General features: G+C 34.3%; 1 protein-coding gene across 4 annotated transcripts in view; it reads left to right on the top strand.

Annotated features, from left to right (window-relative positions):
• Nucleotides 1–17,202, top strand: part of ELP4 (elongator acetyltransferase complex subunit 4) — a 135,736-nt gene that overhangs the window by 26,667 nt on the left and 91,867 nt on the right. For all 4 annotated transcript variants that reach the window (XM_087718719.1, XM_087718712.1, XM_014071894.2 and 1 more), the window contains exon 4: nucleotides 16,086–16,214. In XM_087718719.1, the coding sequence (XP_087574845.1) occupies nucleotides 16,086–16,214 (129 nt within the window). The remainder of the gene's footprint in view (nucleotides 1–16,085; nucleotides 16,215–17,202) is intronic.

Below are 17,202 nucleotides of genomic sequence, written 5' to 3'. Positions count from 1 at the left end.
TGATTGAAAGCCTGGAGTCCGTAATATATGACAAATGGTTGCAGGATTTGGGTTTGGCTAGTCTAGGGGAGACATGATAACAGTATTCCAGTATTTGAGAGGCTGCCACAAAGAGGAGGGAGTCAATTTATTTTCCAAAGCACCAGAGGATAGGAAGACAAGAAACCATGGATTGAAACTAATCAAGGAGAGAAGCAACCTGGAATTAAGGAGAAACTTGCAATAGTGGGGACAATAAACCAGTGAAACACCTTGCCTTCCAAAGTTGTTGGTGTTTCATCACTTGGGGTTTTTAAGAAGAGACTGGACAGCCACTTGTCTGAAATGGTATAGTGTCTCCTGCTTGAGCAGGGGCAGAACTAGAAAACCTTCAAGATCCCTTCCAGCTCTATTCTGATTGATTGATAGAACTCTTTGGAGTATTTATTTTGTAATACTTTGTTTTTATTGCTTATATATTTTATTGCTTACATATTCATTTTACTCCTTATATATTTTATTCTTTCAGATGAAAACATTTTATGTGTGTGTTAATTGCTATATTATGACTATTTTCTAGACAATTTTACTATGTCATAAAATTGGCTTTTCTTCAAAACTATTTACATACTATACAAAAATCTTAGAAGAAATAGTCTATGTTAGATATCTGATAAAACAGTACATTTCAGCTGTAATTTGATGCTGTGATGTAAGTTATGGTTCCTGAGAATTTTGAGAATTGAAAATCTATATAAGTGTGGATTTTAAAATTTCTATTGTCATTGACTTTCATCATAATTATCAATCATTCCTTTGCTGCCTAGCATATTGGTCACTTTTATACATATGTTGAATAGTACAGTAGCTACTTTTAATTTTAAATGGGAGTTTATAGTTTTTCTGTAATCAAGAAAAATATTCCCTGTTCTAGAAAGAAAGAAAGAAAGAAAGAAAGAAAGAAAGAAAGAAAGAAAGAAAGAAAGAAAGAAAGAAAGAAAGATTGTTTATACCATAATTATCTTTAAACTATGTAACTAAAAGGCAAGTAGAAAATAGAAATGTCCCATCAGCTGCTTATGGTATGTTATATGATTACCCAGTAATTTAGCCATTATCTTTTGAAAACATATACGTGTCTATTGTAGTCAAAGCTTCTGTAGGAAGTCAGCATTAAGATGGGACATCATTGAAAAATTACACTCCTGTTCAAAATCCCTTAGAAATATATACATAAAGTTTTAAACAATTAAAAAAAAACATTTGTCTCTTTCATTCATATAGTTATGAGCCAACATAAGAAATTGCAAAGGAATAAGGTGAATCTCTCTATAATGAATTACATATTTTTTGTACTTGTGTCAAAAGCACCAAGGTGCTTTCAGGTTGACAGGATTAAGTGGGGATGCCCATGTTCCCTGCAGGAACTGAAACAAAGGACAAGAGCTAACCCTGCTCCACGGCACCACTTGGGTCTCCAATGTGGACTTACAATAATAATACAATAATACAATAGCAGAGTTGGAAGGGACCTTGGAGGTCTTCTAGTCCAACCCCCTGCCTAGGCAGGAAACCCTATACCATTCCAGACAAATGGCTATCCAACATCTTCTTAAAGACTTCGAATGTTGGGGCATTCACAACTTCTGGAAGCAAGCTGTTCCACTGATTAATTGTTCTAACTGTCAGGAAATTTCTCCTCAGTTCTAAGTTGCTTCTCTCCTTGATTAGTTTCCACCCATTGCTTCTTGTTCTACCCTCAGGTGCCTTGGAAAATAGTTTGACTCCCTCTTCTTTGTGGCAACCCCTGAGATATTGGAACACTTCTAACCTCCAACCCAGTGGCCTAACCACACGAGCTACAATGTTCCTTTCATTACATACATTTTAAAAATAGCATTCAAAAAGAGCTCTTAGAAAGACTTCTGTAAACTACACTGGATGAAGGAATACAAAACACTGGTTAGAGAAGATACTGGAATGCTGAACAGTGGTGAATACCTCACACAGCATTCAGGCAGTTGCAGCTTTGAAGCCAAAGGGTAGCAGTCTGAAGCCTGCAGTTGTATTCCAGCTTACAAGACTAGCTGCAAAGGTATACAGGCAAAGGAGCAAGGTGATACTGGTACAATTATTTTCATACTGTGCTCAGAATGGTGTCTTCTCTCACTTACATCAGGACCCTTGATATGAACTGGACTTTCCAAATGATTTAATTGGAATTAAATTTTGTGTTATGTGTATATCCAGAATATAAGTGCTTTTGGAAATATCTTTTTGCAGTTATGGACCTTGATGTCTTCAGGGTTTTTAAATTTAAGTTGTAATATTTTTATATTTTAATGTTAGATTTTAAAAATAATAGGCTTCAGATTTTCCTTTCTGTAGCTTTGCTTACTGTTACTCTGTATGGCATTTATTCTATTTTATTCATGAGATGTTTCTAAGATTTTCCTTCATTAATTTAAAAATATGGAAAACTAAAATAAAAATGGATTATAGTATCTAATTTTTCACATATCTATATTTTATATACTGAAGTATTAGTGACTAAAGGAAAAATATATGAGGTTGACTGAGACCATACCCTAAAAGTCTGATAAAATATTAAAGAGTGACATATCTTTAATTCAGAATGGCTATTTTTAACAACATTGTTAGTTCAATACCTAGATGCCAACTCACTCTCTTTTTCTCCTTTCCACCTGAATCAAAGTAGGTTGTACAAGTTTTTGACAGATGCCTGGAGGTAGTGCTGAACTGGATGAGGGCCAGAAAACTAAAGCTGAATCTAGAGAAAACAAAAGTGTTCTGGTTAGTTGATTTTTAAGTCTAGCACTTAGAAAGATAGCATTACATCAAAAGGAACAGGGCCACACCTGTTCTTGACTCCATCTCTCAATAAACTCATATGAACTGAACTAAATGAATAAACTTCATTTGCAAGAGTCTGTAACCAGGATTAATCTACTACACTTCCTGAAAGTCCTTGACTTACAACAGTTTATTTAGAGACATTCAATGTTACAATGGCACTGGGAAAAATGACTTATGACCATTTTTCACTGCTACGACCTTTGCAATATCCCTATAATCATGTGATCATAATTGAAATGCTTGACAATTGGTTCATATTTATGACCGTTGCGATGTCCTTGTGTCACATGATCCCCTTTTGCGACCTGACAAGCAAAGTCAATGGGGAAACCAGATTCACTTAACAACCAACTTGCTAACTTACCAACTGCATTGATTCACTTAACAACTATGGCAAGAAAGGTTGTAAAATGGGGCAAAACTCATTTAATAAATGTCTCGACTACAGAAATTTTGGGATCCCTTATGATCATATGTCGAGGACTACCTGTACGTGTAAAACTTCCATTTACAAGAATGGAACATCCCACAGAATTCAAGAATACTGTGTTCCTCCAAACTGCTTGGGAGATAGTTTGCAATGTTTTAGACATGGCCACACTACAAAGCAAATCCATGTAGTTCAGAACACCACACTTCATAAACTTTCAGTTTAAAGGATGAACTTCAAGAAAACGGCTGGGCCCTCCTGAACAGCATGATCAGGGCTCAGAATGTTAACTATTAGACTACTTTAAACAAATTCCAGAAGCTATACTTCATGCAGAGTTCAGTTACCCTTTTAAATTTCTTCTTCTAAATAGGTTGTGTCATAATAATCCTGTAAGCAACATTTGTTTTCTCTTTGCTATCAGGTTAAATTTAAAAGTACTGGCACTGTTATATAAAGCTTTAAGAGACTCACATTTGAAGGATCACTGTCTCTGATATTCCAGAACACAGAGACCTTGTTTCTGGCCCCCAGAAATTAGTTCGGTTCATTGTGTACTAATCAGAAATTGGACTTTCTTACTTGTAGTTCCCTATTTGCATTTGTTTGCGGGGAGGGGTTCTGTATTTGGGTCTCTATCTTCAGTATTTTACTGGAACATCTAATCTATTCTCAGATTGTCTGTTGTTGTTTTAATGAACCATTTTAGAACGATTGTATTTGCTGTATTTTAAGGAATGCAGTGACTCAGTGGCTAAGACGCTAAGCCTGTCAATCAAAAAGGTCAGCAGTTCAGCGGTTCAAATCCCTAGCACTGAGTAACGGAGTGAGCTCATGTTACTTGTCCCAGCTTCTGCCAATCTAGCAGTTTAAAAGCATGTAAAAATGCAAGTAGAAAAATAGGGACCACCTTGGTTCGAAGGCAGCAGTGTTCCGTGTGCCTTCGGTGCTTAGTCATGCCATTCACATGACCACAGAGACGTCTTCAGACACACTGGCTCTTCGGCTTTGAAACAGAGATGAGCACCGCCCCCTAGAGTCAAGAACAACTAGAACATATGTGTGTCGAGAACCTTTACCTTATTTACTGTATTTAAGAACTTTTGCATTTATTATTATGTGCTTAATTAAGGTAATTTTCCCTTTTTTCAATTTTTATTCTGGGATTGGCAATATAGAAATAAACGAAATAAAGGTTTATCCTTTTAGGAAATGCCTGTTTCAGTATATGATAACAACAAATCAAGAGTCAGGTGCTTTTGAGTTTTTAGGACTAATACATTTTGAAAGGCATAAGGTTTCATGAGTGCAGCATCTGATGATGTGAGCAGCAGCTCATAGAAGGTTATGCTTTTAATAATGGTTCACCAGTAAATGAGCTTCACACAGTTCTGATGAGTCTATGAGCATAGCTAACACATTTTTGACACCCCACTCAGACCCACAATTTATTTTGTTCTCAAACCAGGAATGCAAAAAGTGGGTGACACATAAAAACCATGGACAGAATTGAGAGTCAGCATGGAGCAATCAGAGCAACACCACCATGCTGCGGATTCACCTCTGTGCCAAACATGATCAAATTATGTCCTCCATTGGAAAATTTCCCATTTTTTTCCTCGTTTCTACCATATTTTTCTTGCTATAGAAAATCTGTTCAGGTACAGAGTTAGAATAACTCCAGTATTATGAACCATCTGTCTAGAAGCTCCTGACAATGTTCATCAAAATAAACATTGCTACAAATAAATTTTATGGACATTTCTTTAATGAGCAATAAGTGTTCAATTATTTTGTTATTCTTTTTAATATATCATTCTGCATGTACTAATAAAAATAGCAAAGTTATTTGTTCAGCTTTGAAGTATTACTGTATAAATATAACTTCAAGCATTAATTGATAGTTACAGTTTTAACTGCAATTGTAGATTTATCAGGCTGACAAATCAGTGAATGCTTATCAGAACAGATTTGAAGATGCATAAATAAATCATTATAATTTTCAGCAATATTTTTTTTTAAATGGAAGGATCGAAGTGGGCTTTCCACATACAACATGGATTATATTACTAAATAATAGCACAGTAGTATTCCTCCAGCATTTAAAATAGCTCAAAGAGAAGTATGATGCCAGTAGTTAGTGTAAAGCATTGGTAATTAAGCGACTGTGAAGTTAAGCTTCATTAACTGTTGTGGAATTGTGTCTTTGATTTTATTATACCCCAGAGACTAGGAGAAAAGAAGGAGGTCACACTGTTAGAATCTGACTTTATTCAGTACATCTGCCAAAGAATGCAAGCAGACATTCCTAACAGAGAAGAATAATAGAAATGCAAGATTCATTTCAATATCAGTTAAAGGAGGAAATTCCTAAATATTTAGAGATACAAAGGCACATTTTTAAATTACCTTAAATTTTCTGTTTCCTCTGTAATCTTTTTGATTACAAATCTTCCATTGGCATTGAGAATTGTGTGCATGTGTACCAGAAGGACATTATAATATAAAATACATATGACAGGAGATAGCTATTTATTTGAGTTTATGATTTTAAATAGAATTATTCTTTCATGTCTAAGTGCTGTTAGAAACTTGTGGAATTTCTTGTTTTTTCTGTTTCAAAATAAATCCTTGAGGGACATGTGTCCTAGATCTCTATTGTTTTGTAACTGAATGAATGGTATTCATAATTTTATTCTCTAGACTATTCTAGTTCATGTTTATGCATATGTAGCAGGATTCTCTTCCGCTCTGGGGAGATTCTTGATGTGTGTGCAAGCAGCGTTTCGCTTATAAAGGTATAGAATCCAATTGGGTAGGTAAGATGAGAAAAATTAAATTGCTTACTTAATGGTTTAAGATTATATTTGAATGTGTTGTTTTTGCACGCATGTAGATAAGAACATTAATCTATTTATTTCTAGAAAGGTAGCCAAAACAGTGAGTTTTCTGTAAGTTTATTGAGAATTTTTATACAGTGATTGACTGGGTGGATAGATGGATAATTTATTTTTAATCAAGCTATCTAAATACATTGGAGTATAGACCTCATCAGTTTCAGATTAGGTCAATCTTCCCCTTAAAGGTTCTTATGTGATACCTCAGAACAATTTTCTGGCATATGTAGTTTAAGAATTAATTACAGAATTACACTGATGGTTTTCATCACAATTTAGCAAATTAAAAGTTTTTATTTCTCACAATAGCAATGCTTATTTCTCTCTGCTAGATCAATGATAGACTAACATCTTAATGTACTAAAACTTCCATTAATTTCCATTCATTTGTTTTTATAACCTACTTACATATCTTTGCCTTCCTTCCCCGTTTATGTAAATGAAAGTCTTATATATAATGGAACAATCGTCCAACTCTAAATTCAGAAAGTCATCTGCAACAAGTTCCTACTTACCTTCTGTTTACAATCCTTCAGCAAGGAAAAATCTACTACTAATTTTAGTACAGTTCTATTACTAAATGTCCTTTATCATTAAGAAATTCCTTCTAATAATCAGCCTGAGTGCCTTTCTGTAATTTTCAGCTAGTTTATTTTTTTTTTAGATTTTAGATTTTATTTATTATTTATAAAGTTCCTCCTTGTTCAAGTAGTTTCAGTTTCCTATGTATAGTATAGAATATGTTTATATCTCCCCTAAGTCTTTCACATCCACACCCAATTGAATAACTTCAACTTTTCTTCATAAGGCTTAGTTACCTAATTATTCTGATAGCCTTCTTGTAAACCTGCACCAGCTTCATCATATTCCTTTTAAATCCCATCCAATAAGATAAATGTCTTCTTGGAAATGCCTATAATAAAGCAAGCATATACATTAGCATCACTTTTATCTTTACTACAAAAGCTTGTAGAATTCAAGGAAATACCATTCAGCACAGCAAAGGGAGAGAGATATGTTTAGGAGCCATTAAACGCTTCATCTGTGTTTTCAGACTAAATGTTTAAAATATAGTTTAGGCAGTTTGATCTTAAGTTTGTTCCTATGCTAACAGTAGGTACATAAAAGTAGCAGGTGTGTTTCTCATTGTGAGCAGCAAAATATAAGACAACAAGAGGCTTAGTTAAATGAGTACTTACAGGGGATTTATTCTAATGATAATCTCTTCTGGAACAATGGACTATGACTGCTGTAAATTGTTTTTGGTATATGGCACATAGTTATCTTTATGTCAGTTAAAATGTTGCAGGTGTTACTGAGAAAACACAAAGTAATTTTATTAGAGGTGAACACCTGAAAACTAATTTAAGCATGATTATACAAACTGTTCAATATATCTACTATCAAAAACCATATGCATAAACTAAAATATTATCAAATGTTACTGAAAGAATAAATTATTTTATTACAGTACTAAAATGCTTGTGCACATTAGTAATTTTATATTCAAATCAGTATGGAAAATATACAGTAATATGAGTAGTAAATCTCTGAGGAATATGGGCAGTTTGGAAATATGATTGATAAACACACAAATAAATATAATTAAATGAAATCCTACTTTTCATTGCTCTTTGATCCGAAATAAGGTGAAAAGGTGTATGGGATTTCATACTTTGATTTTTTTAAGAAAGGAAACATTTGCTTTCTGAGTACTTTTCCCATCTTTTCAATTGTATAACTACCTAAAAATAGTGATCAATTTCTTCTAGATAATAAAAAAAACCAAAATTACAGTTTTCAGTGTGGATAGTGTTGGATTTGTTTTAGGGGCGTTTTTTAAAAAATGTTAAAAGTGTAAACAATAAAATATCAAGGCTAGTTTTCTCTAATGTCTTTGAAAGCAGTTAACAGAGAAGTAGATAATAGTATCCCACCAAGCCATTAGAATTTGGGTTCAGAACAATGAAATTAATCCACGTATTCTTCTCTCTGTTCTTAGAGACATAATTGTTAGTTTGTTCTAAATTATCATAATCTTCTCAATGCAAACACAATGACTAATGAATGTATCTATAAATTTATTGATTATATTATGTTCTCTATTTGATACTTTACAAATATTTTAAATATGGCATTCTTCAAAAATGTTCACCTGTTATAACCTAGAATCATGTTCTACACTCCTTCCTTCCCCAACCCAGCTTATTAGTAACAGCCGTCTGTAAATCCACATTTCAAATGTTTCTAGTCTCTTCAAGTGGCTTTCTGTCAGAGACCAACTCTCTACTCCATAGGGTAGGATAGAAAAGACCTTTACTTAACGTCAGTTTAGTTTTGACCATTGTTTGACTAATGTATAGATAGCAATAATAAACTTTCTATGCTTTGAACTCATAGAATACTCTTGGTTATACCCTTGGCTGATAGTATATTCATAACACATATATTTTTCACAAATATTAAGTTAGCAATGCCACCATTTTCATAACTATGACAGATTCACGTGACTTTAGAAAGAGGGTCACATCATCCAGAGTAGGGGTGTGGCTACCTGAATAGATTTGTACTTCAATATACCCAAATAATTCCTTTACTTATAAACCACACTGATTACCTGTTGGTTTCCAGATGCAATTTAAGGTACTGTTTATCACTTATAAAAACCTTCATGGCTCAAAGCCTAGATATTTACATGGCCATTTTTCTCCAATCGTGTGTCATCCTATAAGAGCTTGCAAGCGGGCATGCTCTAGATCCTAGTTACAGAAAAATGCCATTGTGTAGCGTCTAAAAGCATGCTTTCTCTATTGCCCCTCCTGTCCTCTGGAATACCTGTCCAGAAATAAGTTTTACCCCATTTCTTCTGACCTTCATGAAAGTGTTAAAATAGAAGAGACTGCATCAACGTAATTTGTAAACTGAGTAAATGATTGCTACTTACATATTGCTTAATAAACTTGTTTATATTATCTGTACATCGTGGCACGACAAAACCGCGCTCGTCAAAATAGCGGTGATTAAAGCAATTCTATAAAGTGAATATAAAGTGAATAAATAAAATCATTATCAGTGTTTCAGGTCACACACAATATTCATTTATCACAAGTAGCTGTGGTTTGTTTTCAAGATATCAGTGGTGTTTTTTATGGGTTGGTTGCATAATCCATAAATCTGGATGAATTATATTTAGTGGAAAGATAGAAAGAGGCCTCATCCACTTCTAAGTATATGGAGCTCCCAAAGATTTCTAAGATCATTCCTCCAAAATTTTATACACACATTTGTTTAATTCTCATGGTTTTTGATAGATTTCTTAAAATATTGTAAACACCCCACCTGCCACTGCCTTTTCTGAGCCCTACACCAAATAACAACTCCCTATCATAGGATTTAGGAACTGTGATTGTTATAGATTTTGTATGCCAGCCAGCTTGCCCATCAGAACTCCACCTTCACACATGGTAGAAAAAATAAGAGTTAACTACTCTGCAGAGGAAACTCCTACTTTTAGTTAGGATAAATGATTAAATTGCAATAATAATTGCTTTGTCCTGATCCTGTAAGATAGAATCCTAGAAAAGAGAAAGGAAGAAATAAAACAAAGTTATAAACTGGCCTTTCTGTGGATCATTTACCTTTTCTAACTGGTCCTTGCTACTCACCTTTCTTTCAGGTGAGTAGCTTTCACAGCTTTCACTTCCATGTCCAGAACTAACTTCCCTAGCAAAGCCTTGGATTCAACGATCCTTTCTTTGATCTTGCCATGGTGCCTTGGTTTTTCATCTTTTAAGTTGCATACTATTTTATTTACATATTTATTTTCTCTTCAGCAAATAGTGTCATCTCCATTCTGTCCCTATTCATAATTATTTTCCTGCTCTGTTGTACTCAAAAGATGATGTTAACTTTTCCCAGGATTTTCATAGGGCAGGCTCTCCCAATCTGGACAATGTCTGGATGTGTGATTTCAATTCTCCAAATTTCCTAACCATGAGAACCATGGGACTTGAAATCTACACATCTGGGATACACTTAAATTTGTAAAGGCAATTTTAGAGGCTACCATTCTTTTTTCTGAGTGTGCTCATTATATTGTTTATATAAAATATAAATTATAATACTGGCTGCATCAATATATTTGTGCATAAGCTAAATTGAATTAAATGATGTTTATTATTATTAGATTTTTTAAAATCCCTTTTTATCAAAAAATTCAAAGCAGCAAAGTTACTTTTTTTGTCAAAAACAATCTTGAGTTTCGTTGGGTTGAGCTGAGAGAGAGTGACTGACCCAAAGTCACCCAAGCTAACTTTCATGCTTAAGGGAGAGAGAACTAGAACTCTCAGTCTCCCAGCATCTTAACCATTATACCAAAATGGCATGTTGGAGTAGAAATGTATACAGTTGCTATGGTTGTAAATTGCAAAGAAGGAAAATATGATGTAACCCTTTTCAGCACCCTTTACCTTCTGATGCATCCTTAAACCTAAGACACTGTAATTGCTTTTTATTTATATAAAAATCCTGATACATTTCTTTTTTGGTTATACCTAGACATAATGTTTGTATGGCATTTCTTCTGGAAGAAAAAACTTATCCTAATAGTCATTTCGTCCTTTCAAAATGGAGGAGATTAAAAACAATGCTTTATTTTGTTATCTCGCATATTGATTTTCAGGACTTTTTTTAAAAAAAATCTAAAATGTTTCCACATAGTACTAGGGTATCTCTTTCTCAGTGGATGCCAGGAAATGAAGTATATCTTTCTGTACATTAAAATTCAAAGGGAAGCCTAAAGGTAGAAGCATATGAGAGAGAAAAAAGATCAAATATAATTTTTAAAAGGCAGAACTCCTTCCTTTGGGTTAGGGAGAGCAAATATTTCACTAATAACAATAGCAATAGCACGTAGACTTACATACAGCTCCATAGTGCTTTTCAGCACTCTCTGAGCAGTTTACAAATGTCAGCACATTGCCCCAACAATCTTGATCTTCATTTTACCAACCTCGGAAGGATGGAAGGCTGAGTAAATCTTGAGCCTAACAGGATCACACTCCTGGGCTGTGGGCAGAATTAGCCTGCAATACTCCATTCTAACTACTGTGCTACCAAGGCTCTTAATATTTTTCAAATTTGGCAACTTTAGGATTCAATTCTGCTGTCTGGGAAATTGAAGTCCACACATCTTAAAGATGTCGAGTTTGAAAAACACTGCACTAAATCATGCCCATTCAGTTTACAAGGTTAAGAGCTACATATACAGAAATAAAGAGAGGAGAAGAGAAAAGAAAATAGCCAGAAACCAATTTTTTTGTTTAAAATGTTCCCTTTGTCAGAAGTGTTGGAACCGCAGCTGAAATGTTTTTTTTCTTTAAAATGCCAAATATTTCTGTCATTTTTTTAATGAAAAAATGATTGCAATAGCTGCGCTGTACTTCACATTTGATTACAAAAAGGTTTTTTGATATGTTCAAATGTCTGAAATTCTTCAGCACAGCTGCCTCTTTTTACAGAATTTGTGGTTGCTCTCCACTGCTGTTTCACCCATCCCATGACCGCTGTCAAGAGCTTTACCTGGGGGGCTGTGTTCATCCCCCTGTGCCCTCTGGGCTGGGCATACTTTTGCAATTGACTCCAAAGTGCTGCACAACTAATAATAATAACTCTGATTTTGTCAAAAGTGAAAGGAAGGAGAGAGTTGTGGAACAAGAGAAAAATCATTCTAATTTAGTCCCAGTAATCACTTTCACCTTTATATAGAGCAATCTGTTGAACCAATGTATATATGGGATAAGAGACAGCTTCTTTCCTGTAGTTTCAGAGCTAGTCCAACTGGAGAAATGTAAAGCCTGAGAAGCTCTGAGTTCAGTGGTGAAAATACTTTATAAGATAAATTCTTACATATATCTTCCTATTTCCATGTCTCATGTTGAAGTTCAAAAAGAAAAGTCTGAAAGTTCACATTTTGCTCCGTATTGCATTTCAAACATATTTCTTGTATAGGGCATTTAAGTGGACAGTTACTTGGTTCACACCTAACTCTTAGCCATGTTTTTAACTGCATGATTTGTCAACCCTCTCATTTTAGCCCAGCCTATTATAAGAACATTATATAGCAATATCACTTATATACTGCTTCATAGTGCTTTTACAGCCCTCTCTAAGCAGTTTACAGAGTCAGCATATTGCCTCCAACAATCTGGATCCTCATTTTACCCTCCTCGGAAGGATGAAAGGCTGAGTCAACCTTGAGCCTGGTGAGATTTGAACGGCCAAACTGCAGCTAGCAGTCAGCTGAAGTAGCATACAGTGCCACACTCTAACCACTGCGCCACTTTGGCTCTTGTATTTAATCCAATACTGTTAGACAAGAAAATAAACTCTGGATTGATAAATAAATACAGGATCTGGTGTAGGCAGATGTTGTTTTATAGTGCTAAAGGTATTGTCACAGTATACAAGCTGTTCCAAATAAAGCTGTCTTTTGCAATTGACTGATAGTGATGCTGATGATATTCAGTGGTGCTCCAGATGTTTTGGGATTGCACCCTAGGAACATATTACTATTGGTACAAACTTTGCCTTTTTTTGCTACAGTCATTCTACTTCTGTTTTCTATTGTCTTTTTTAAATTAGAGGGTGTTATTATTATTATTTTACTACTGAAATGTATATCATATTCTTCTCTTGCCAATCAAGAGTCAGTTAGATTGATGTGTACCCTTGTTTAACACAATGCAATATATTCTATATTTACACAAAGAAAGGAAGGTATCATTAATAATACTAACTGTATGCATAACATTTCACTTTAGAGTATGGACACAAATTATTATAACCCTTGGCCTTATTCTTTGAGTTGGCCAGTATTATCTCCATATTGCAAGTATTGGAGCTAAGCTTTTTATGTCAGACGTTCAATTCGAACTAGGGACTTTCAAATGCAAAGTTCAGTCTCTTAGCTATTACAATGCACTGTGTCTCATTTAGACTATGTTTGGTACTCTGAGTCATGATCCTGTTCTGCTTCTGGGTCACTGCATCAAAACTGAGATTGGATGCCTTGTAACAGTACACTCTAGCATGCTAATTGCACTTGGGCAACTCCTGCCATAGAAATGGGATACCAGATCCATTAGGCAGACACTAAGCATTCAGAAAACATGCAGCACATTATCTCACACACATAATAGACAGGGATGCCTATTAGCACAACACTTCGTCAGCTGCAAAGTCTCAGCACTTTTTTTTTTGGTTAACAAATTAGGGCCCAGTAGGTAGAATTTCTTTCAACAATGTCATTAAAAAAAGCAACAGCAACAACCTGTCTACATTGCTATAAAACTGCTAAGCTTAAAAGTATTTGCAAAATGCTTCAGTATATTTACTGTAGCACTTACACAGTTTTAGCTCTTAGATATATACATTTAGGTAGTTAAATACATAATTTTCAATATACTTCAAAACAGCATTAATTTGATTATTATATTCACTATTGATTATTTTTCAACATAGTGTTACTTTGTATTTTGTAATAAGTTTTATAACTTTTGGAATATGTTCTACCATACTCTCTGATTTCTTCACTATTTTTTTCTTCCATTCAATCATGTCCAATTCTTGGGGTGCCTGCAGTTTTCTTGTCAAGTTTTTTCAGAAGTGCCATTTCCTCCTTCCTAGGGCTGAAAGAATGTGATTGGTCCAAAGTCATCTAGCTGGCTTTGTGCCTAAGGCAAGGCTAGAATTCAGTTTCCTGGTTTTTAGCCTGATGCCTTAACCACTATGCCAAATTGACTTTCGTTTTCAGCTATAGCAATATGCTAAATTCTGTATGGTTGCAATGTCTCAGGTAGACCTGCTATGCAATTTGAAGGTCCTCCTAGTTTCGCAACTCCTCGTTGATGAGCAGCAGTCATGCCTAGGAGGGTCCTTTGCACAGCTTTGTAGTTGTGCACCTTTTGCAAGATGTAGTTGTGCACCTGTGGCTCTGCTCACAGTCACTCATATCCTAGTTGCCTCCAGATTGGACTACTATTACACACTCTGCATGGGGCTGCTATTGAAGAGTATATGGAAGCTTCAACTGGTACAGGGCAGTTATGTGTGCTCTGCGAGTTGCATTGGCTATCAGTTTACTTCCAGGTCCAATTCAAGATATGTTTTTCACTTTTAAATCCCTTCCAACTAATACGGCTATTCATCTCGCAAATGCAATTCTGGGTAGCTTGCAGAGTTAAACAATACAATATAAATACAACATAAAATAAATTTATTGTTATTTGTTATGATTATTATATTGAACATTTTAAAAAGAACTATAATTGATCTAGTGTATCTTAAAATTTTTATTTCACTTGGATTTGGACTTGACTTGGATTTGACTTGTATTTCAGGAATGTCTAAGGAGCTTTTTTTAGAAAAGTGTTATATCTAAATATTATTTATTTATTTATTTATTTATTTATTTATTTGTTTGTTTGTTTATTGGATTTATATATCCAATAACCTATTCACCCATGGCAACTGAGGGTGGCTTACAGAATATAAAACTACATTTAAAACAATAAAAATTAACAAAAAGAAGCAAATTAATATAGTACAATATAACAAAAATCACTCACAGCCCAGCGACAGCAGATCACACAAAGCATTTAATGGGCTCCATCCCGCTCTGGGTTCCTTAGGTCTGCTGGCAGAACCAGGACTTCAATACCTTCTGGAAGAGTATTAGAGTAGGGGGCATTCTAACCTCTGGGGGGAATGATGTTGCAGAGAATAGTGATTCCATTAATGGAGACTGAGATCATATTGTAGTCTTTTACAGTTGTATAATACCACTGACTTACATTTAGCTTGTGACCTATCCATTTTTTACTAAGTTAATGAGGAGCCATGGTAGAATGCAGTAATGCAGGCTATTTCTGCTGACTGCCAGCTGCCTGTAATTTGGCAGTTCGAATCTCACCAGGCTCAAGGTTGACTCAGCCTTCCAACCTTCCAAAGTCAATAAAATGAGGACCCAGAGAGAACTGTAAAGTACTGTTAAGCTGTATATAAGTCCATTAGTACTGCTATGTTGACTACCTTATAATATAAAATCCATTTCACACTAAAATCAGCTACCCCATTGTATACCCATTTGTTTGATTCCCCTGCTGCCTCCCAAAAAATAGAACTTCTTATTTTGTTACATTTCAGGTAATTTTTTATTGTATATTATGGATTATTATTATAGTACTATCTTCTGAAGTGTTATTTCTTACGTATTTCTCCTAGTTTTCTATTGTACAAAAATATAATAATTTTCTCTGCTTCATTTAAGTAACTGATAAAAGATATTGTAAAACTATTGGTTTTGCAATCCTCTACTCAAAACCTCTTTCAGTCTAATGAGAAACTAATTAATGATCACCCCTTGAATATGCGTTTCAGTTAACTATGACATTATAGTCTAACAGTGCAATAAATTATATTTTACCAAATATATTAGATTATATTATCAACTGAGTTGCTGAAATCAAGATAAAGTACACCACCAGCATAAATAGAAGTAATTAATCTAATTACTCAATCAAAAGGTATGATTAGGAGATAATCTGGAGAAGATCATGTTGGGGTTTTTTTCTATTACCAACTTCTTATCACAATTCTTACAAATTACTTTGCCACGATGTAATGATCTTCCTTAATACTGAAGTAATATTCCAATATTCCATTTTTGAATATAAGAAAAACTTTTGCTTCTCCATCATGCCTGTAGATTTCATCTTTTTTCTCCTGAAAATATTAAACAAGTACTTTTATGATGCTATTATCACTTATCTTTGCTACATAATAGATTAATCATTAATCTTACTTTATTTTAAATATTTCTGTAAAATATTGTTTTAATTCAGGAACTTCCATGTCCTTTGCCGAATCTCTCTGACAAGGAAATGGAAGAAGTAATCACTATGAAGTCAGCGCAAGATTCTCAGGAGTCCATGAGAATAGCCTGGCGTTACCAGAACAAACCGAAGCAGGAGGTAAATAATATTTCAAATGTTATTGTAAACCTTCAAGATTTTAAAGGGAAATTCTACATTAACAAACATAAAACAATGTTTGAATAATCTCTGAACATTTTACTTGAGGGATGTGATGCCAGTGTAGAGCATTCTAAAACTATTTTTTAATGAATGTTCTTTGAACAATCTTAAAAGTATTCTGTGAATTGGTGTTGGCTTTGGATCAGTTTAGTATTGCTATCCAAACTATTATTTTGTTCATGGATTGAGAGGAAATGTTGACTTTGAATATTACACTGAAATAATGGGGGGGGGGGGTCAATCCAAACCAGGGGTGAAATGCTACCTGTTTGCCCAAACTGGTAGTAAAAAAAATGCTACCGGTTCAGGGGAACCGGTATTTCCAATGTTCAGCTGTGACGCGCAATTTATATTAGGTAGAAAGCGCGTTTACATTTGCGAACCAGTAGTGAAGGTAAGTTGATTTCACCTCTTATCCAAACCTTTTCAATAAAAATTGACAGTGCACATGTGCTTTTAGTGTAGAAGTTGTTGAAAGTTGTTTAATATAACATTGTTGAAGTTGACCTGTAGTACTCACAAAAACCAAGAGCAGAGATCAAAATAGACTAAATGGTATGCTGACTCTAATCTACTAATCTAATCTGTATCTTAATATGTCAAAAGAATGAATTAAAGATCAATATAAGGATAGATGATGTTGAAGCCATTTAAAACAGAGTGGAAAGACATGTTATAGAGCTCCATGGAAGTCTGTGGAAGTATACAATTGGAAGTATGAAAAAATAATCCTTGTTGGAATAAGGGAAAAAAGCATTAAAATGATTGCTGCAAAAAATGAGGATAAAGAAAAGATAAGATTGAATTATAAAATGTTTTCCATGAATATGGATCTGAAGATTGGTTACTGAATGTTAATAATAAAGTATAGAATAAATTAAATGCTTACAAAATTGTTCAACATTGGACAGAAAATTAGACAAGA

The sequence above is a fragment of the Thamnophis sirtalis genome, unplaced genomic scaffold, assembly GCF_051295495.1.
Source record: "Thamnophis sirtalis isolate CommonGarterSnake01/CBP01778 unplaced genomic scaffold, rThaSir2_p1.2 scaffold_1, whole genome shotgun sequence".
Classification (NCBI taxonomy): domain Eukaryota; kingdom Metazoa; phylum Chordata; class Lepidosauria; order Squamata; family Natricidae; genus Thamnophis; species Thamnophis sirtalis.
Note: the sequence above shows the minus strand (reverse complement) of the source record. Positions and strands in the feature narration are given on the sequence as shown.